General features: G+C 31.6%; 1 protein-coding gene across 1 annotated transcript in view; it reads left to right on the top strand.

Moving 5' to 3' along the window:
• The window catches only part of shmt2 (serine hydroxymethyltransferase 2 (mitochondrial)), a 45434-nt gene extending 25661 nt beyond the window's left edge, over positions 1–19773 (top strand). Inside the window, exons 6-12 of the mRNA XM_073851930.1 lie at positions 469–591; positions 5584–5723; positions 9967–10129; positions 11982–12081; positions 17193–17348; positions 17433–17540; positions 18531–19773. Coding sequence (XP_073708031.1) covers positions 469–591; positions 5584–5723; positions 9967–10129; positions 11982–12081; positions 17193–17348; positions 17433–17540; positions 18531–18658 — 918 coding nt within the window. The 3' untranslated portion in view covers positions 18659–19773. The remainder of the gene's footprint in view (positions 1–468; positions 592–5583; positions 5724–9966; positions 10130–11981; positions 12082–17192; positions 17349–17432; positions 17541–18530) is intronic.
• The last annotated feature ends 4377 nt before the right edge of the window (positions 19774–24150 follow it).

Here is a 24150-nt window from a genome sequence, read left to right on the forward strand (position 1 = left end):
TATACAAATTTAAGTTTGAATTCTTAATTTTCATGTCTCTGTGCAAACATGGAAGTGACACTTAAGGGGTTAATTTACTACTTTATTTTTTTTTTTGTGTGTATTTATTTGTATTTGTATCATGTTTATTTATTTTTAAATTTTTTTGTTTATCTAATAATTATTTCTATTTTTATCATTTTTTTTATTCAACACATTCACATATTCACGGTTCTCTGATGTTGATTAATAGTCACATGACATGCAGATAACATGCAAACTCACAAACCCTACTTTGGTGGGGGTTTTTTCCACATAAAAATATGTAATAATCAGTAAATAAATAAAAATGGAGGGGGGGTTGAATAAATTATTTGTTTGAAAAAACAGTTGATGATGAAACCTGGATGTCCAAAACGTGCTTCTGAATGCAGAAATATACTATTGTAAACACCTTAATGGCTAACAGTCTCTGTCTCTTTCTCTCAGCCTAAATCTGGTCTGATAGACTATGATCAGATGGAGTTAACCGCTCGACTCTTCCGACCCAAACTCATCATCGCCGGCACCAGCGCTTACGCTCGCCTCATCGACTACAGCCGCGTCAAGAAGGTCTGAATCTGTCTCTTTTTCACTTCTGAATATGTGATGTCTTTATTTGAATGCATAATCATTTTGCTCATTTTAAGTTTAATAGTTAAAGCATTTGAGTATCAGCCGCATTCAAACAACCATACACAACTTAAAGGAATAGTTCACCTCAAAAATGTGCTCAACCTCATCCAAGTTTGTTTCTTCATCAGATTCCATCACTGTCTCGCCAATGGATCCTCTGGAGTGAATGGGTGCCGTCAGAATGAGAGTCCAAACAGCTGATAAAAACATTACAAAATCCACACCACTCCAGTCCATCCGTTAACATCTGGAGAAGACAAAAGCTCAAACAAATCCATCAAGACGTTTTTAACTAAAATACAAGGCCATAATCCATAATAACGCTTCCTCCAGTGAAAAAGTGGTCTGGTCTGAATCAGGAGAGAAATCTGCAAGCTCTGTTTACAAGCCGAAACAGACTAAAAACAGCTCTAAACAAATATGTGGCTGGATTTTGATGTGAGAGACAACATGAGATGGACTTTTTCCCTGGAGGAAGCTTAATTATAGATGATGGACTTGTATTTTAGATAAAAATCTCTTAATGATGGATTTGTTTCAGCTTTTGTCTTCTCCAGATGTTAACTGATGGACTGCACTGCAAAAAATGCTTTTCTTACTTTGTTTCCAGACAAAATATCTAAAAATTCTTAAATCAAGAAGGATTTTCTAGACAAGAAAAAGGACAATTTTGTTTTCAGAAAAATGAGGTCAAAATTAAGCATGTTTTTGCTTAAAACAAGCAAAATAATCCGCCAATGGGGTAAGAAAAATAATCTTATTTCAAGCAGACAACTAGATTATTTTTCTTACCCCATTGGCAGATTATTTCGCTTGTTTCAAGCAAAAACTCAGTTAATTTAAACTTTTTTTTTCTGAAAACAAGACAATATTTTTTCCTTGTCTAGAAAATCCTTTTTGATTTAAGAATTTGTAGATGTTTTGGCTGGAAACAAGACACAAATTCTAAGTAAGAAAAGCATTTTTTGCAGTGTGGAGTGATGCGGATTACTTGTGTGATGTTTTTATCAGCTGTTTGGACTCTCATTCTGACGGCACCCATTCACATTCATTGGTAAGCAAGTGATTGAATGATGCATTTCTACAAATCTGACGAAGAAACAAACTCATCTACATCTCAGATGGTCATTTTCATTGTTACATGAACTACTAAGGACAATGTGACAATATTTATAAGATATCCTTATCCTCCAAGAGCATGAAGCATTAGAGTTCACTTTCAGAACAAACATTTACAGATAATGTTCTCACCCTCTTGTCGTCCAAGATGTTCATGTCTTTCTTTCTTCAGTCGAAAAGAAATGTTGTTTCTTGAGAAAAAACTTTTAAGAATTTCTCTCTATATAGTGGACTTCTGTGGTGCCCTGAGTTGGAAATTCCAAAATGCAGTTTTAAAGCGGCTTCAAACGATCCCAGCTGAGGAAGAAGGGTCTTATCTAGAGAAACGATCGTCTATTTTCATAAAATAAAAATACAGTTTAAATACTTTTTGACCTCAGACGCTCATCTTGTCTTGCGCTGCCTGACCTCTGTCTGCGTACACTGCAAAAAATGCTTTTCTTACTTAGATTTTTTCTCTTGTTTCCAGCCAAAATATCTAAACATTTTTGAAAATGGAAGGATTTTCTAGCCAAGTAAAAAATTATTGTCTTGTTTTTAGTAAAAACAAGTCAAAATTAAGTGAGTTTTTGCTTAAAACAAGTAAAATAATCTGCCAATGGGGTAAGAAAAACAATCTAGTTGTCTGCTTGAAATAAGATTTTTTTTCTTACCCCATTGGCAGATTATTTTGCTTGTTTTAAGCAAAAACTAACTTAATTTTGACTTGTTTTAACTAAAAACAAGACAATCATTTTTACTTGGCTAGAAAATCAATTTTGATTTAAGAATTTTTAGATATTTTGGCTGGAAACAAGGCAAAACATCTAAGTAAGAAAAGCATTTTTTGCAGTGTATTCTGGGTTAAGATAGTTAGAATATGACAACATCGCTACATTGCTACAAAAGTAGCAACCCAGTGTTTGCAAAGTGAACATGCAAAGATCAAACACCCTTAACAAAAAAGGTAAAACAGCGATGTAGGTCTATTTTGAAGTTGAGGGAGAACATGAGATGAGAGTTTTTTGACATACAACTGTCTTGAACCAGAAAAAAAAAACAGAGCGTTTGAGGTTAAAAACTATAGAAATAGTATTTTTTATGAAAATAACTGATTGTTTCATTAGATAAGACCCTTCTTCCTCAGCTAGGATTGCTTAGAGCCCTTTGAAGCTGCATTTAAACTGCATTTTGGAATTTCAAACTCGCAGGCACTATTAAAGTCCACTATATGGGGAGAAATCCTGCAATGTTTTCCTCAAAAAGACATGCATATCTTAGATGATAAGGGGGTGAGTACATTATCTGGGTTTTTTTTTTTTTTTTTTTGGAAGTGAACTTAACTTTATATTATTTTTACACTGATAAAGCATTTGCAATTAAAGCTGTGCAAAATGAAAGTAGAGCAAACAAACATTAAGATAAAAACACTGATGTTTTTCTGTGAGTATATTTTTGCTGTCTCGACTGCTCTCTTTATTCACACACACTCGTCTGTCTCTCTCTGACACATTTGTGTTTAACTGCTCAAGCCTGACGCCTCACACACACACACTCACTCTAACTGTAGTGTCACTGTCAGCTTTTAAACACATCTTCTTTCTCACTCACACACAAACAGCAGTAATAATGATGATTGTTCTCATTAACACTGATGAAATGATGTTTAAACATGTTTGATGGACAATCAAACACCCAGAATCCCATTCAGCACTCACTCAGTTCATAAAGACTCTACTCTCGTTTGTTAAGCTTGTATGTGGTTCTGATTCTAGTAAGTGCCCTACATAGACAGCATGTGAAGACCCACATATCATGCCTCCTACACTGCAAAAAGTGGCTTATCTTACTTAGTGTTTTTGTCTTGTTTCTAGTCTAAATATTCTGAAGTCAAGATGCATTTAGATTAATAAATTGCTATAAATAAGCAAAACGACAGTCTTAGTCTTGTTTTTAAGCAAAATGCACTTAATTTAGTTTTTTCCTCCTGGAAAGAAGACTAAATATCTTATGTCATTTTGTTTATCCAGTAAATGCATCTTAGTTTAAGATTTAAGAAACAAGACAAATAACTTAAAATTACTAAATTTTCTTTTATGCCAAAAATCAGTAGGATATTAAGTAAAGATCATGTTCCATGAAAATAGTTTGTAAATTTTCTCCTGTAAATATATCAAAACATAGTTTTTGATTAGTAATATGCATTGCTATTATTGAACTTCATTTGGACAACTTTAAAGGAGATTTCTCAATATTTAGATTTTTTTGCACCCTCATTTTCAAATAGTTGTATATCAGCCAAATATTGTCCTATCCTAACAAACCATACGTTTTTGGAGAATAAAATGACAAAATGTGATTTAAAATAATGTTACATTTGTCATTCAGTGTAACACAATATTCATGTAAAAATTCAAACATGCTTATTCTGACTTGTGCATATTAAAATATATAAAAGAATAAGGGAACATATTAAATTTTATTGTGTTTTAAATAAGTAAAAAATTCTTTCAGACAAATGGGCAAAACCTAGGATAGTGGCAAATTTAAAGAAAAATGTAGAATTACAACTAATTAGTATTTGGGGGGGAAAGTATTTTGTCTTTAAATATGTCATAAAGATATTTTTTATGTTAAAAATCTGCAATCTGAGTGTGCAAAAAATCTAAATACTGAGACAATCGCCTTTAAAGTTGTCTAAATGAAGTTCTTCGCAATGCATATTACTAATCAAAAACTATGTTTTGATATATGTGACCCTGGACCACAAAACCAGTCATAAGGTTAAATTTGACAAAACTGAGATTTATACATCATATGAAAGCTCAATAAATAAGCTTTCTATTGATGTATGGTTTATTAGGATAGGACAATATTTGACTGAGATACATCTATTTGAAATCAGAAAACTGAGGATGCAAAAAAATCAAAAAGACTGAGAAAATCACCTTTAAAGTTGTCCAAATTAGGTTCTTAACAATGCATATTACTAATCAAAAATTACATTTTGATATGTTTACAGTAGGAATTTTACAAAAAATCTTCATGGAACATGAACTTTACTTAATTTCTTAATGATTTTTGGCATAAAAGAAAAATCAAAAATTTTGACCCATTCAATGTATTTTTGGCTATTGCTACAAATATACCCCAGCGACTTAAGACTGGTTTTGTGCTCCAGGGTCACATATTTATGGTAGAAAATTTATAAACTGTCTTCATGGAACATGATCTTTACTTTAGATGCTTTAATTTTGACCCAAATATTAAATATACTAAATGATATAAGCCCTTTTTGCAGTGTAGGATGAAATGTAAGCTGCCTATGTAGGGCATTCACTAGAGTTGGAGCGAAGCTGGTGTCTGAATCTGTAAGCTTCCTTCTTCATATTTTGTGCGACGCGCTCCAGGTTTTGGGCTGGAGGCTGAGATTGTGTGTGTTTCATGTTTGTTGCTTGAATTCTCTGTGGCCTGATTTTACTGCAAGATAAACACAAGGTCAGCAGCGCACACACACACACACACACACACACATACACTCACTCCATGACAGATTAAGAGTATCAGTGTGCATGAAATTATCAGTGTATAATCAGCTGGAGATTATTTTTACCCTGAAAGCGTGGCGTCATGCTCAGAAGTGTTTGCGGTATCTGGGTCTCGTTCCCCGGAGAAGCGCGCGGATCTCATCGGGTCACTCTCCGATGGGCCGATAACGGGAACGCTTTGATTGTGATGTTCGCTGTGAGCGCCGCGGATCTGAGCTTCTAAATGCTTTCATAATCTACTCAAAGCTCTTTATTACTCTCGTCTGTCTCTGTCTTTGGGCAGTTGTGCGCCGAGCTCAACGCGTACATGCTGGCGGACATGGCTCACATCAGCGGACTGGTGGCCGGGAAAGCCGTTCCCTCGCCGTTCCAACACGCCGACCTCGTCACAACAACCACCCACAAATCACTGCGAGGATCCAGGTACATCTGAACGAGTGATCCATTACTCAAAGACTGTGTGTGGAACTAGCGGACCACCAGCAGGGCAAAAAAAATGCTTTTCTTACATAGATTTTTTGCCTTGTTTCCAGCCAAATTATTTACAAATTCTTAAATCAAGGATTTTCTATGCGAGTAAAAATTTTCTTGTTTTCAGAAAACGTTTCAAGCAAAAACGCACTTAATTTTGACTTGTTTTTTCTGAAAACAATGCAACAATTTTTACTCGTCTAGAAAATCCTTCTTGATTTAAGAATTTTTTGATATTTTGGATGGAAACAAGACAAAAAATTCTAAATCCATTACTCACACTGCAAAAAATGCTTTTCTAGCTTAGATTTTTTGTCTTGTTTCCAGCCAAAATATCTAAAAATTCTTAAATCAAGAAAGATTTTCTAGATGAGTAAAAACGATTGTCTTGTTTTCAGAAAAAAAAGTCAAAATTAAGTGCATTTTTGCTTGAAACAAGCAAAATAATCTGCCAATGGGGTAAGAAAAAAAAAACTTATTTCAAACAGAAAACAAGATTATTTTTCTTACCCCATTGGCAGATTACTTTGCTTTTTTCAAGCAAAAATGCACTTCATTTTGACTTGTTTTTTCTGAAAACAATGCAACAATTTTTACTCGTCTAGAAAATCCTTCTTGATTTAAGAATTTTTTGATATTTTGGCTGGAAACAAGACAAAAAATTCTAAATCCATTACTCACACTGCAAAAAATGCTTTTCTAGCTTAGATTTTTTGTCTTGTTTCCAACCAAAATATCTAAAAATTCTTAAATCAAGAAGGATTTTCTAGACGAGTAAAAATGATTGTCTTGTTTTCAGAAAAAAAAAGTCAAAATTAAGTGCATTTTTGCTTGAAACAAGCAAAATAATCTGCCAATGGGGTAAGAAAAAAAAATCTCATTTCAAACAGAAAACAAGATTATTTTTCTTACCCCATTGGCAGATTACTTTGCTTTTTTCAAGCAAAACACACTTAATTTTGACTTGTTTCTGAAAACAAGACAATTTTTACTCGTCTAGAAAATCCTTCTTGATTTAAGAATTTTTAGATATTTTGGCTGGAAACAAGACAAAAAATTCTAAATCCATTACTCACACTGCAAAAAATGCTTTTCTAGCTTAGATTTTTTGTCTTGTTTCCAGCCAAAATATCTAAAAATTCTTAAATCAAGAAAGATTTAAGACGAGTTAAAATTATTGTCTTGTTGTCAAAATTTAGTGCGTTGTTACTTGAAACAAGCAAAATAATCTTGTCTGCAGTTTGAAAAAAGATAATTTTTCTTGCCTTGCTTGTTTCAAGCAAAACACACTTAATTTTGACTTGTTTCTGAAAACAAGAAAAATTTCTCTCGTCTAGAAAATCCTTCTTGATTTAAGAATTTTTAGATATTTTGGCTGGAAACAAGACAAAAATGCTGGTGGTACATTAGTCCTGCACACAGTCTTGAGTAATGGATACACTGCAAAAAATGCTTTTCTAGCTTAGATTTTTTGTCTTGTTTCCATCCAAAATATCTAAAAATTCTTAAATCAAGAAGGATTTTCTAGATGAGTAAAAACGATCGTCTTGTTTTCAGAAAAAAAAAGTCAAAATTAAGTGCATTTTTGCTTGAAACAAGCAAAATAATCTGCCAATGGGGTAAGAAAAAAAAATCTCATTTCAAACAGAAAACAAGATTATTTTTCTTACCCCATTGGCAGATTACTTTGCTTTTTTCAAGCAAAACACACTTAATTTTGACTTGTTTCTGAAAACAAGACAATTTTTACTCGTCTAGAAAATCCTTCTTGATTTAAGAATTTTTAGATATTTTGGCTGGAAACAAGACAAAAAATTCTAAATCCATTACTCACACTGCAAAAAATGCTTTTCTAGCTTAGATTTTTTTGTCTTGTTTCCAGCCAAAATATCTAAAAATTCTTAAATCAAGAAAGATTTAAGACGAGTTAAAATTATTGTCTTGTTGTCAAAATTTAGTGCGTTGTTACTTGAAACAAGCAAAATAATCTTGTCTGCAGTTTGAAAAAAGATAATTTTTCTTGCCTTGCTTGTTTCAAGCAAAACACACTTAATTTTGACTTGTTTCTGAAAACAAGAAAAATTTCTCTCGTCTAGAAAATCCTTCTTGATTTAAGAATTTTTAGATATTTTGGCTGGAAACAAGACAAAAATGCTGGTGGTACATTAGTCCTGCACACAGTCTTGAGTAATGGATACACTGCAAAAAATGCTTTTCTAGCTTAGATTTTTTGTCTTGTTTCCATCCAAAATATCTAAAAATTCTTAAATCAAGAAGGATTTTCTAGATGAGTAAAAACGATCGTCTTGTTTTCAGAAAAAAAAAGTCAAAATTAAGTGCATTTTTGCTTGAAACAAGCTAAATAATCTGCCAATGGGGTAAGAAAAAAAAATCTCATTTCAAACAGAAAACAAGATTATTTTTCTTACCCCATTGGCAGATTACTTTGCTTTTTTCAAGCAAAACACACTTAATTTTGACTTGTTTCTGAAAACAAGACAATTTTTTCTCGTCTAGAAAATCCTTCTTGATTTAAGAATTTTTTGATATTTTGGCTGGAAACAAGACAAAAAAATCTAAGTAAGAAAAGCATTTTTTGCAGTGTATCCATTACTCAAGACTGAGTGCAGGACTAATGTACCACCAGCATTTTTGTCTTGTTTCCAGCCAAAATATCTAAAAATTCTTAAATCAAGAAAGATTTTCTAGACGAGAAAAAATTGTCTTGTTTTCAGAAACAAGTCAAAATTAAGTGTGTTTTGCTTGAAACAAGCAAGGTAAGAAAAATTATCTATATAACTGCAGACAAGATTATTTTGCTTGTTTCAAGTAACAACGCACTTAATTTTGACAACAAGACAATAATTTTAACTCGTCTTAAATCTTTCTTGATTTAAGAATTTTTAGATATTTTGGCTGGAAACAAGACAAAACAGAAGAAAAGCATTTTTTTTGCAGTGAGTGTTTACAAACAATTCATTTGTTGAAAGAAATTAGTAGTTTTATTCATCAACGGCACAAAAGTGACATTTATAATGTTACTGAAGATTTCTGTTTCAAATAAATGCTGATATTTTGAACTTTCTATGTATCTGAATCCTGAAAAATAACATTTATGTCAGTTTCCAGAAATATATTGGGGAGCACAAGTGTTTTCAACATTGATAATACTCAGAAATGTTTCTTGAAGCAAATCAGAATGTTAGAATGATTTCTGAAGGATCATGTGACACTGAGGACTGGAGTAATGATGCTAAAAATTCAGATGTGCATCACAGAAATAAATTACATTTTAAAAGATATTCACAGAAAACTGCTATTTTTTAAATTATAATAATATTTCATAATTTTAACTGTATTTTTGATCAAATAAATGCAGCCTTGGTGAGTAGAAGAGACTTTTGAATGGTAGTGTAACAAAACACATGCAGAATGTTACAGTAACATTATAAGTAAGTTACATTGTTACATTGTCACATTACATTAAAAAGTTTTTTTTTTAATTTAAAATCCAGTTTTGTGAATAAAAATGTCATAATATTGGAGGCATAATCAAATGTGACCCTGGAGCACAAAAACCAGTCTTTGGGTATATTTGTAGCAATAGCCAACAATACATTGTATGGGTCCAAAGTAAAGATTTTTATTTTATGCCAAAAATCTTTTGGATATTAATTAAAGATCACGTTCAGTGAAGATATTTTGTAAATTTCCTACTGTAAATATATAAAATCTAATTTTTGATTAGTAATATGCATTGCTAAGAATGTCATTTAGACAGCTTTAAAGGCGATTTTCTCAATATTTAGACTTTTTTTTTTTTTTTGCACGCTCAGATTGCAGATTTTCAAATAGTTGTATCTCAGCCAAATATTGTCCTATCCTAACAAACCATACATCAATCAAAAGCTATTTATTCAGCTTTCAGATGATGTATAAATGTCAATTTTTAAAAAATGACCCATATGACTGGTTTTGTGGTCCAGGGTCACAAATGTGGAAAAAAATGTATCATAATCACAGAAGGGTTAGGTAGAGTGAGGTAGCACTGCACATTTAAAAAAAAAATGTAGTAGATGATATAGATGTTGCATGCATGCAGAGCATATTGTGCACACTACACATACTGCATACTAGTGCAGTACTATGATTTTCTAATGATCTCCATCATTAACCGTTTTTTTCTCATCCTCAGAGCGGGGCTTATATTCTACCGTAAGGGCGTGCGCTCGCTGGATAAGAAGGGCAAAGAGGTCATGTATGATCTGGAGGACAAGGTCAACTTCTCTGTGTTCCCTTCACTTCAGGGAGGACCGCACAACCACGCCATCGCCGGCGTCGCTGTGGCTCTCAAACAGGTACCACTATACCGTGACAAAACATTTTTTTGTAAATATTATTTTAACCTGCAAAAACAGCACTATTTATTTATTTATTTATTTATTTTTTTTGTAAAATAAAGAAATTTATTTAGCAACTTCTTGATTCTTTAATGGTATTTCGTTTTTTTTAGTTGGGAAAAAAAATAAAATGGCAAATATAATATTTACTAAATAATATAATTAGAATTTTTTTTTTTTTTTTTTGGATAAAGAAAGAAATAAGAACTTTATAGTTTTTTTGGTTTGGAAATAAATTAAAATGGCAAATATAATATTTACTAAATTATATAATTTAAATTAAATTAATATGAAAAAATGTACTTGATAAATGTGTAAAATATAGAAATAGTAAATATTGTTTTTTTCCCAACTAAAAAAACTATAAAATAAATTTCTTAAGTTATATAATTAGAAAATGAAAATTCGAAAATGTTGGGGAAAAAAATTAAAATGGCCAATATAATATTTACTAAATTATATAATTAGAAAATTAATATGAAAAAAATATACTTGATAAATGTGTAAAATAAAGAATGTGAAATGTATATTATATATTATATTAAATAAAGAATAAGAAATATATATTTTAGTTTTTTGGGGGGAAAAAATAAAATAGCAAATATATTTTTTACTAAATTATATAATTAGAAAATGAATTTAAAAAAAATTATGTAATGGGAAATTTACATAATTTTTTTTAGTTGATAAATTAAATTAGATTAAATTTAAAAAAAATAGTTGGGAAAAAATTTAAAATGTCAAATATAATATTTATTAAAATTATATAATTAGAAAATTAATATGAAAAAAACATACTTGATAAATGTGTAAAATAAAGAATAAGAAATGTATATTATATATTATATTAAATAAAGAATAAGAAATATATATTTTAGTTTTTTGGGGGGAAAAAAATAAAATAGCAAATATATTTTTTACTAAATTATATAATTAGAAAATGAATTAAAAAAAATATGTAATGGGAAATTTACATAATATTTTTTTAGTTGATAAATTAAATTAGATTAAATTAAATTAAAAAAAAATAGTTGGGAAAAAATTTAAAATGTCAAATATAATATTTATTAAAATTATATAATTAGAAAATTAATATGAAAAAAACATACTTGATAAATGTGTAAAATAAAGAATAAGAAATGTATATCATATATTATATTAAATAAAGAATAAGAAATGTATATCATATATTATATTAAATAAAGAATAAGAAATATATATTATAGTTTTTTTGGGAGGGGGAAACAAAAATAGCAAATATATTTTTTACTAAATTATATAATAAGAAAATGAATATAAAAAAAAATTATGTAATGGGAAATTTATATGTAATTTTTTTTAGTTGATAAATTAAATTAACTAAAAAAAATTAGTTGGGAAAAAAATTAAAAATGTCAAATATATTTATTAAAATTATAAATGTGTAAAATAAAGAAATGATTAATATAATTAGAAAATGAATTTGAAAAAAATGTACTTGATAAATGTGTAAAGTAAAGAAATTTTAGTGTTTTTTTTTGTGAATAATTAAAAAAAAATGTAGAAATACCAAAGATCGGCTATTATATCAGCCATGGTGATGTATCGGTCAACCCCTACTTCCTGCTTTGATTTTCTCTGTTTATTAGCAGCTCATATGCTGAACTAATATCCTCCAGTTCCATATGCAGCATCATCTGAGTCCTGGAGCTCCTCTGTCTGTCAAACATCTCCTATTCTCTCTTATCTTCTTCTGAACAATAGCTGAAGCGCTTGGGAGCTCATTTATGATTTTTGATAATTGATAGTTGTTCATTGGGTCTCTCTTCAGGCCACGACGCCCATGTTTCGCGAGTACATCACTCAGGTTCTGAAGAACTCCAAGGCCATGGCGGACGCGCTGCTGAAGAAGGACTACACGCTGGTCTCCGGTGGGTTTCCTCGCTCTAGGTTTTCTCTTGTTTCTCAGGTGAGCTGAACGTGTTCGTCTGGGACTGAGACGATGCCACTGGATCCTCCTGAAAGATGAAGTTAGTCTTTATCAGTGTGTGCTGCAGTATCTCTACAAATGAAGGTCTTAATGAACTAATTAAACTAAAGCAGGTGATTATACTCAGCAGTATTAATGAATAGAGCTGTTTATCATTCAGTGTTTGTTGTGTGGAGTGAAGCAGTAGAGAGCGTCTTCATAACACTCTGATGCACCAAAGACCTTCAGACGCATGCAGCTCTACTAATGGATGAGCTCTGCTGCTGCTTTAAATGTCAGCCTGTCATGTGATCATCCACCAAAAATCCTCAAATCCTCAAAAACATGAACGGAAGGAAATACAACCCAGATCACTTTAAAAACACTGCAAAAAATGCTTTTCTTGCTTAGATTTGTTTGTCTGGTTTCCATCCAAAATATCTTAAAATTCTTACATTTTCTAGACGAGTAAAAATTATTTTCTTATTTAAAAAAAAAACAAGTCAAAATTAAGTGAGTTTTTGCTTAGAATAAGCTAATTAATCTGCCAATGGAGTAAGAAAAAAAAATCGTATTTCAAACAAAAAATAAGATAATTTTTCTTACCCCATTGGCAGATCTTTCTGAAAACAAGAAAATAATTTTTACTCATCTACAACCTTCTTGATTTAAGAATTTTTGGATATTTTGCCTGGAAACAAGATTAAAAAAAATCTAAGTATGAAAAGCTTTTTTTGCAGTCTAAACAGCAAAACTCACACTAAAATTTACTTTAACCGACAGTTTGTACATTTCTGGGGTTTTCAGACGCAGAAGTCTGATTAATTAGGTAAACTACTTATTATGAAGTATAAATGCAATTTTTGTGTTCCTCTAATAAAATCCACAAGAGGCAAAAAACAGGGCCAGTGGTTTTGTTGGTCAAAAGAGTGAAAGATTTTAGAAACTGTCATACATTCTTTCTTCTTTTTTTTTAACGCTAAGATAATTGAATAAAAAGCGAGATTTTTATGGTTAACTTAAACTAAAACTTAAACTAAATTTTTTTAATTGAAAAAAAAAATACATTTATTTTAGCATTTCTCATTTTGTTGTTTAGTTAATGTATTTTTTATTTAACTTGATGTACTAAAATAACTGAACTATAATTATTAAAAACTAAATAGACATTTTAAAACAACAAAAAATAATAAAAATACACAAATTACTAAAAGCTTAAATAAAATTAACATTGACTTATTAACATAAGTCAAAATTAAGTGCGTTTTTGCTTGAAACAAGCAAAATAATCTGCCAATGTGGTAAGAAAAAAAAATCTTATTTCAAACTGAAAACAAGATTATTTTTCTTACCCCATTGGCAGATTATTTAGCTTTTTTCAAGCATAAACTCACTTAATTTTGACTCTTTTTTTTTTTTTTCTGAAAACGAGACCATTTTTACTCGTCTAGAAAATCCTTCTTGATTTAATCATTTTTAAATTTTTGGCTGGGAAAAAGACAAATTTAGTAAGAAAATAATTTTTTTTCAGTGTAGCAGAGATATTCAAACCGTAAGTTATTTATTTTGTACTATACCTTGACACATTGTATTTTTTTGTAAATATTATTATAACCTGCAAAAACAGTACTATTTTTATTTTATTTTTTTTATTTGTAAAATAAAGAAATTTATTTAGCAACTTCTTGATTCTTTAATGGTATTATAGTTTTTTTTAGTTGGGAAAAAATTAAAATGGCAAATATATTTACTAAATAATATAATTAGAAAATGAAAATTTTTTTTTTTTTGCTAAATGTGTAAAATAAAGAAATAAGAAATTTATATTATAGTTTTTTTGGTTTGGAAATAAAATAAAATGGCAAATATAATATTTGCTAAATTATAATTAGAAAATGAATATAAAAAAATGTACCTGATAAATGTGTAAAATAAAGAAATAAGAAATTAATAGTATAGTTTTTTTAGTTTTGGAAAAATAAAATGGCCAATATAATATTTACTAAATTATATAATTAGAAAATTAATATGAAAAAAAAATTACTTGATAAATGTCTTGATAAATATAGGAAATGTGTAAAATATAGAAATAATATATTTTTATTATAGTATTTTTAGTTTTGGAAAAAATGGCAAATATAATGTGTACTAAGTTATATAATAAAAAAATGAATATAAAAAAATTTACTTGATAAATGTGTTAAATAAAGAAATACTACATATAATATTTGCCATTTTTATTTTTTCCCAACAAAAAAAAACTATAATATAAACTTCTTAAGTTATATAATTAGAAAATGTTGGGGGAAAAAATAAAATGGCAAATATAATAATATTTGTAAAATGAATTAAAAAGTAATGGAGATCTGTTGGAATTTTTTTTTTTTTTTCAAACGGTGAAGCATTGCTAATAAAACTCTCTAGATATTTATATTTAGAGAATGAATTGATGTATAGTTTTCCCTTAAATTTATTCCTTAAGTTGGTCTCTAAAAAGTCTTAAATGTATCATGAAACCCTGTTTTGTTCACTGAACCATTTCCAGACGGTTTTGCGTCTCTACTTTGATGTCGAGTGTAAACCTGATGCGAAAAATGGTTTAATTAAAAAAAAAAATGTGTATACATACACATTTATCTAAATATTAAAGTCTTTTTTATTGCTGAAGCAAAAAGTTTTTCATTCTCAGATGAAGTCATTTAAATAGAGAAACTGATTTGCGCTGATGTCAGAGTTACTGCGTTCTTCCACTTTAAACAAAGGAGTTTATTTATTCTGTCTTTTCCTTAGTTTAATAATTGTTTGTTATGTTTATTATTCACACTCGGGTTGTTTAAAGAATGTTTCTTCTGCTGCTAATTTCCTCATTATAGTTTGACAGAAAGGCTCTCTCGTGTCTCATCAGCCGGTTCGAGGTGAATCCAAATCACTTTTATTGAAGAAAACAGCAGCAGAACGAATGTTTGTCCGGCGTTGTGCTCTTCGTCTGAAGTCTTGATGATTTTATCGCACTGAAGCATTTTTAATGATGTTATTGTGTGCTGGAAATTATTGTTGTTGTTACATTATGATTATTGGTTCGGTGCAAACGGCCCTTCGGTGAACGCGTCTCAATCCGCTGCAGTTTTTCCCGCCGTGTGTTTCCTGGGTAACCGCTGCAGGAGTGACATATGCAGGACTAATTGATCGTCTGCATGCGCCGGACGCGTTTCATATCGCCGCACATGTTGTTGTTGTGCTTCTGTTCTGTTCCTATGGAGTCTAAAGCAGCTGCGGATCAGTTTATGACTCAGTCTCACCTGTCAATGATTATGACAGACTGCTGTTCAACTCCTAACTTCTAAAAATCTTCATTTTAACGGACTGTTTGTACATTTCTGCGGTTCTCAGAAGCACAAGTCTGATTAATTAGGTACATTTATTATTACAAATTATAAATACCATTTTTGTGTTCACATAATAAAATTTCAACAACAAAAAAAATACACAATTGCATTTTATATGGCTTTACAAAAGAGGCAAAAAAAGAAAGTTTCAAAGATGTCAAATTTAGAAACTGTCATACAGCAGCTTAATAGGTTTTTTTGTAATTTAATGCTAAGATAATTTAATTAAAAAAACTTTTTTGTTACTTGAAATAAAAATACATTTATTTTAGCTCATTTCCAAGCATTTCTCTTTTTTGTTGTTTAGTTGATGTATTTTTCATTTAACTTTCATCGTACTAATTATACTATAATTAATAAAAACTATATAGACATATTTTAAAACAACAATTATAAAAGTTTAAATAAAATTAAAGTTATATAATTAGATAACAGTATCTAAAATAGCAGTGACACAAAATGTTACAAAATGATGTACCAAATTATGACAGACTGCTGTTACATTTCTGGCGATATCACTTTTAGCATAGCTTAGCATAGATCATTGAATCCTATGAGACCAATAGCATCGCGTTCAAAAATGACCAACGAGTTTCCATATTTGTTGTATTTAAAACTTGACTCTTCTGTAGTTATATCGCATACTAAGACCGGCGGAAAATGTAAAGCTGTGAGTTTCTAGGCTGATAAGATTAGGAACTACACTTCCATTCCGGCGTAATAGTCAAGGAAGTTTGCTGCTGTAATAAGGCTGAAGCAGGCGCAGTAATATCACGCAGCACATGTGCAAATGCTAAACTAGCTGGGAACTCATTTCTGATAATACTCCGCCTGCTTCGGCCATATTACGGCAGCAAACTTCCTTGACTATTACGCCGGAATGGAAGTGTAGTTCCTAATCTTATCAGCCTAGAAACTCGCAGCTTTGCATTTCCACCGGTCTTAGTACACGATATAACTACAGAAGAGTCAAGTTTTAAATAGGACAAATATGGAAACTCATTGGTCATTTTTGAATGCAATGCTATTGGTCTCATAGGATTCAATGATCTATGCTAAGCTATGCTAAAAGTGATATGTGACCCTGGACCACAAAACCAGTCTTAAGTCGCTGGGGTATATTTGTAGCAATAGCCAAAAATACATGGTATGGTTCAAAATTATTGATTTTTTTTTTATGCCAAAAATCATTAGGAAATTAAGTGAAGATCATGTTCCATGAAGATTTTTTGTAAAATTCTTACTATAAATATATCAAAATGTACTTTTTGATTAGTAATATGCATTGTTAAGAACTTAATTTGGACAACTTTAAAGGTGATTTTCTCAGTATTTTGATTTTGTTGCACCCTCAGATTCCAGATTTTCAAATAGATGTATCTCGGCCAAATATTGTCCTATCCTAACAAACCATATATCAATAGAAAGCTTATTTATTGAGCGTTAATATGATGTATATAACTCAATTTTGTAAAATTTTACCTTATGACTGGTTTTGTAGTCCATGGTCACATATCGCCAGAACAGGAGAACGGCTGAATGGATTTCAAAACTGTAAAACTCAACTTATTAACTCGAGTTGGAGAATGAGCCGATTTCCAAAAAAAGTGGAGTGCTCCTTTAAAGTGACTACAGATCTTCATCCAGACTGACTCTTTTGACTGAAGATCAGTGTTGGTTTGTTCAGGAGGAACCGATAATCATCTGGTTCTGGTGGACCTGAGACCTCAGGGGATGGATGGAGCGCGTGCGGAGCGGGTTCTGGAGCTGGTGTCCATCACGGCCAACAAGAACACCTGTCCTGGAGACAAGAGCGCTCTGACACCCGGCGGACTGAGACTCGGTGAGACACACACACACACACACACACACAAACACACACTCGCTCAAACACTGATGTTGTAATTGTGCTCCTCTGGTTTCCCAGGAACCCCTGCTCTCACGTCCCGTCAGTTCAAGGAGTCTGACTTCCAGCAGGTGGTGGATTTCATCGATCAGGGCATCAAGATCGCTCTAGACGTCAAGAAGAAGACCAGTGAGTGTACACTCAGAGATCTGTGTGTTTCTGCTCAGTATACAATATTGTTCTTATTGCATATCATGAGGACTGACAGCCGTACAGTAACAAAATGACACGATTTTCTACATTAAAACAGTTTTAGCCATGCAGTAATTCTGGTGTTTCACAATTATGTACAATGTCAGATATACTTGTATATTGCTCAGGCGGATTCATTGTAAACATCGAGTAAATTAACTATTTGTTTACTGTATTGCCACCATTAAATTGAGTGCAAACAACATGCTAATCATGTTAGAAACATGCTAACGACATGCTAATTAGGCTAGAAACATGTTAACAAGTTTCGTTTTAAGAAATTAATAAATTTCTTTATTAAGGACGCATTAAAAGTGCTCAAAAGTGCCAGTAAAGACATTTATAATGTTCCAAAAGATTTCTGTTTGAAATAAATGCTGTTCTTTTGCACTTTCTATTCATCTGTGAATCCTAAAAAATAACATGTATGATGGTTTCCACAAAAATATTGTGCAGCACAACTGTTTTCAACACTGATAAAATCAGAAATGCTTCTTGAGCAGCAAAATATTAGAATGATTTCTGAAGGATCATGTGACACGAAAGACTGATGTAATGATGCTGAAATTGCAGCTTTGATCACAGAAATAAATTACATTTGAACAGATATTCACATAGAAAACAGCTGTTTTTAACTATATTAATATTTCACATTTTTTACTGTATTTTTAATCAAATAAATGCAGGAAATCATTATTTTAGAATGATTTCTGAAGAATCATGTGACACTGAAGACTGATGTAATGATGCTGAAATTGCAGCTTTGATCACAGAAATAAATTACATTTTAAAAGATATTCACATAAAAAAACAGCTATTTTAAATTGTAAAAATATTTAGCTATTTTTACAGTATTTTTGATCAAATAAATGCAGTTTTTGCAATTACTTCTGTCTCCTCATGCAGTCTTTCTTTGTTTCCCTTCAGAAAAACTGTCAGATTTCAAGAGTTTCCTGCTGGAGGACTCAGAGACGGTGTCCCGTATCGCTGATCTGCGTCGTCGCGTGGAGGCTTTCGCTCGTCCGTTCCCAATGCCTGGATTCAACGACCATTAAATCAGCCGATCCGGGTAACGAAGAGCAGATCAACCGTCAGACCTGCGAACACGCGCCGTACACTGAAAAAAAATGCTTTTTTGTCTCATTTCCAGCCAAAATACCTCACAATTCTTAAACCAAGAAGGATTTTCTAAACAAGTTAAAAAATATTTGTCTTGTTTTCAGAAAAAGAAGTTAAAATGAAGCGAGTTTTAGCTTGAAGCAAGCAAAATAATCTAGTTGTCTGCTTGAAATAAGATTATTTGCTTGTTTCAAGCAAAAACTTATTTCATTTTAACTTATTTTTTTCTGAAGACAAGACAGAATTTTTACTTGTCTAGAAAATCCTTCTTGATTTAAGAATTGTTAGATATTTTGTCGGGAAACAAGACAAAAAAAAAAGTAAGAAAATATTTTTTTCCAGTGTTTTTTTTTTTTCTTTGTTGTTGTTGTTGTTTCGCTTTAAGATCAATCACTACATTATTAATCATTTGCTGGAACTAAAAGTCTTAAAACGACCAGTAGTGCATGTAGATATTGACATGAACGTTTACAGCGCAGCTCCAGAACACAACGGTCCAGAATCCAGACGGATCAACTGAGAAATAATTCAGTGACATTCGAAGCGAGTTTCCTTTCTGCAAGTTGATTTATTCCTCATGTGTGATCCTTTTATGACATTCAGGACTGGACTAACATCTATATCTTCCATTTGGAGTGAGGAACAAATATTTCTAACAGACTAATGATGCTAAATGTTTACAGACTGCGATTCTCATTTTCCGATTTTCTACTTGAGTTCTTCTCCTCCTTTGATAATCGAAGGTGTTTTGTAAATGTACAGTAGTGTGTTTAAAGACTGTAAGTGTGTTGTTGCAGTTGGTATCGGTCGGCTCTCATCCGGAGCGTTTACCGCAGTGTGATTTGTGAGCGAACGCACCGATGTCGATAAATACTTTCAGCCTCTTCTTCACGTTGCACACGTCTGCAGTCCTCCACCTTCATTCTCCTGGATTCTGCCTGACAAAACACCTTTTTATCACCAAATGATTCTTTTTAAATGGACAGATCTTTACAAATGATTTTCTAAAAACGTCTAATCCCAATAAAATCGTGCCGTAGGAAAAATGCAACTCTTTTGGCTGCTCTTTCATTTTTTGTGTAAGTGTGCGCGCTGTGGGTGGATATGATCGATCGGCTGCGTTCTGATCGCAGCAGTCGTTCTGGCCCGTCATCCTCGGAGGAATAATGTGTTTTGAGTCAGAGGATTATTCAGGAACGTGCATTTAAAAATACATCTCGCCGTAATATGACAGACTGAAAGAGCTGCTGCTAATCAATGGATTAAAGTGAGCGGTAAAACGCAGCATCTCTGGAGAGTCTGTCTTGGTCAAATCACCCAAAATCACTGGAAACACTAAGAAGTTGTTACTTTTTTTAATGTAACCTATTTTTAGCATTGCACCATTTAATGAAGTACATTTACTGATGTTTTAAACCTTTTTCCACCAGTTTCCATTAGTATCATTCATATACTATTAGAGATTTTCAGTTGTTTCAGTTGTTACTTGCTAGGTTTTTTGTAATTAATTGTGAAATTTACTAGCAATTTAAAATTGTTTGGTCACCAATTTTGTAGTTAATATTTTAAATTGGATTGTTTTTTTATATTATGTTTTCACTTTAATTTTAGTTAAAGTTTTAGTAATTTTGTGGTGTTTTTGTAATTTTTATTTGTTTTTTAATGTCTATATAGTTTTGAATAAGTCCAATATGTTTATTAAATAGATTTTAATAGATTTATATATATATATATATATATATATATATATATATATATATATGTCTATATATGTATATGTCTATATACTATTTATTAATCGATCTAAAATCTATTAACATTTATTTTAGTTATTTTAGAAATTGCTAGTAAACAGCACAAGGAAGCGGCAAATAACACATTGAAGTAAATGAAAAGAAAAGAATAAGTATTTTCTTGTAAAACATACTCCAGTAATCTTTGTTTTATTTACAGCATTATTTTTTTTTTACCATTTTGTAGTTAATATTTTAAATTGGATTGGATTTTTATACTTTTTATATTTTCTGTTTTTACTTTTAATTTTAGTTCAATTTTTTGTCATTTTTCTTTTTTAAAATGTCTATATGGTTTTGAAAAAATCATTAAAATATGTTTCTTAAATAGATTTGAATGTTTTTATGTTATTCATTAAATCGATCTTAATTCCTTTTTTTAACATTTATTTGAGTTATTTTAGAATAATTTTAAATTTTTACACAGAAATTGCTAGTAAAAAGCACAAAAAGGAAGTGGTGAATAACATTGAATTAAATGGAAAAAAAGTTAAATTTTTAGTTATTTTGTTGTGTTTTTGTCATTTTTATTAGTTTATTTGTTTTAACTCATTCAAATATTTTTATTACAGTAAATAGATTTTTCGTTTTTTATATATACGTCTATATATGTCTATTATTGACTAATGATAAAAAATAATGACTAATTCATTTATTTTATTTCAAGTAATAAACATTTTTAATAGTAGTTTTTTAGTTTTAGTTGACAATAATAACCGTTTCCACACATAATCTCTTAGTAAACTCTTTATCCCCATTTAACCAGTAGAATAGACCTATTTAAATTGTAGAATATTTATACATCATGGCAAAGAGTGTTAGTGGTTCTAAAAGGGTCATTATTATTTATTTCAAAATATAATTTCTTCTTTTTATTTGGTGGGATGTGAGTTTTTCAGTGAGATGCCAGTGTTTTCTCTCATTCTGTGTGTCAGAGTAAAATCCCAGCGGAAGCTGAAGCGGCTCATGATGTCGAGTGAATCCCGGTGTGTTTGTGTCGCGGGTTCAGGAGTCGCTCGCGTGTCGGTGTGTGTTTGTGTCGGGATCTCAGAGTGAGCTGACATGATCGGGAATCTCTCTCTCCTCCTCCTGCAGGCACAGACAGACGTTAATTTGACAATAAATCAGCGGCGTTCAGCGAGGGACGGATTAACGACAGCGGCCGCAATTAATTGCGCTCGTTTATTTGGAGTGGCACGTCGGCGTTTGAACGCGTGTCATAATTAAAGCCCTGCAGGACCGTGATGTGGCGTTACGGAGTCGATGGCTTAAGTGGCGTTTTAGAGTCCCATTTAAACTCCAAACAATGGCTAATGTGCCGTAATTATCCCATAATAAAGTGTAAGTGTCTCTTATAGAGCAATAACAGTCCCGCAGAGAGACGAGGAGGAGGAGGAGGAGGGATGAGAGAGAGGAAGACGCTTCACACATCAATTAAGAGCCTGACAGACTCTGAGGAGATGCAATGAAGAGCAGAGCTACACTAACACACACACACACACACACACACACAGGCATTGAACAGCATTACTGTACTTACACAAAAGGCCTAACACCTCTATTTCTGTAGTATGTAAATATATTTTGTTTAGTCATGGAATAAACAAAGGATTATCTAAAAATTGTGAGGTATGATCTCGGGAATGCGAGATATGAATTCAAGATTGTGGGATATGATCTTAGAATTATGATATGAATTCAATATTGTGGGACAGGAGCTTGAAATTGTGAGGTATAAATTTAGGATTGCAGGAAATAAACTCAGAATTATGAGATATGAACTCGGAATTATTAGATATTAACTCAAGATCGCGGGAAATAAATTTGGAATTGTGAGATATGAACTCGGAATTGATATGAATTTTGGGGTATGAACTATAAATTGTGAGATATGAACTCAAGATTGCGGGTAATAAACTCGGAATTGTGATATGAATTCAAGATTGTCGGATATGAACTCAATTGTGGGATATGAACTCAGGATTTTGGGATATGAGCTTGGAATTGTGATATTAATTCAAGATTGTGGGATATGAACTTGGAATTGTGGGATATGAACTCAAGATTGTGGGAAATAAACTCGGAATTGTAAAGTATTAACTCGGAATTGTGAGATATGAATTCAAGATTGTGGGATGTGAGCTTGGAATGGCGGGATATGAATTTAGTATTATGAGATGAGAATTCAGGATTTTGGGATATGAACTAGAAATTGTGAGATATAAACTCAAGATTGCGGGAAATAAACTCGGAATTGTGATGTATGAACTCGGAATTGTGAGATAGTAACTCAGAATTAGGAGATATGAACTCTGTATTATGAGATATGAACTCAGAATTGTGGGATATAAACTCGGAATTGTGAGGTGTGAATTCAGGATTGTGGGATATGAACTTAGAATTGGGAGATATAAACTCGGAATTATGAGATATGAACTCGGAATTATGATATATGAACTCAGAATTATTAAATATGAACTCGGAATTGTGGGATATAAACTCGAAATTGTAAGGTATGAAATCGGAATTGTGAAATATGAATTCAGGATTGTGGGATATAAACTTGGAATTGTGCGATAGTAACTCGCAATTATGAGATATGAACTCAGAATTGTGGGATATAAACTCGGAATTGTAAGGTATGAAATCGGAATTGTGAGATATGAACTCGGAATTATGAGATATGAACTTGGAATTGTAAGGTATGAAATCGGAATTGTGAAATATGAACTCAGAATTGTGGGATATAAACTTGGAATTGTGCGATAGTAACTCGCAATTATGAGATATGAACTCAGAATTGTGGGATATAAACTCGGAATTGTAAGGTATGAAATCGGAATTGTGAGATATGAACTCGGAATTATGAGATATGAACTTGGAATTGTAAGGTATGAAATCGGAATTGTGAAATATGAATTCAGGATTGCGGGATATGAACTTGGAATTGTGCGATAGTAACTCGCAATTATGAGATATGAACTCAGAATTGTGGGATATAAACTCGGAATTGTAAGGTATGAAATCGGAATTGTAAGGTATGAAATCGGAATTGTGAGATATGAACTCGGAATTATGAGATATGAACTTGGAATTGTAAGGTATAAAATCGGAATTGTGAAATATGAACTCAGAATTGCAGGATATGAACTTGGAATTGTGAGATGACGTTCATTTCATGCTGAAGGAGTGTTTACAGTTGACATTCTCTTAACAACTACATTCAAATGTCAAAAAGGTATCGGCTGCTGATGCAGTTCGTATGTTTGATGGTCTCAGGTAACACGTTTCAGTTTGACATCTGCTGTGTGTCAGTACGTTTTAATTAAACTGCTGCTTCATTTATAAGGATTGCGCATAAACTACTTGAATATGTAAATCTCCTTTTAAGTTCTTCAGTCTGTGTCTAGAGCTAATGGACAGTTTACTGTACCTTTAGCATCATGTACAGTTAAATGGAACATCTTTGCTTTTACTCGCATGTGTTTTTATCTACATACTGGATGTTTTGTCTCATTACTCATATTTGAAGTGTATTTTCTGTGTACGTTTCACACCCAGCAAACACACACCTGAGTTTGTTTACACCTGAGCTGAGACGCTGAACACACACACACAGCAGATTTTCACACTGA

This window comes from Garra rufa, chromosome 12 (genome assembly GCF_049309525.1).
Source record: "Garra rufa chromosome 12, GarRuf1.0, whole genome shotgun sequence".
Classification (NCBI taxonomy): domain Eukaryota; kingdom Metazoa; phylum Chordata; class Actinopteri; order Cypriniformes; family Cyprinidae; genus Garra; species Garra rufa.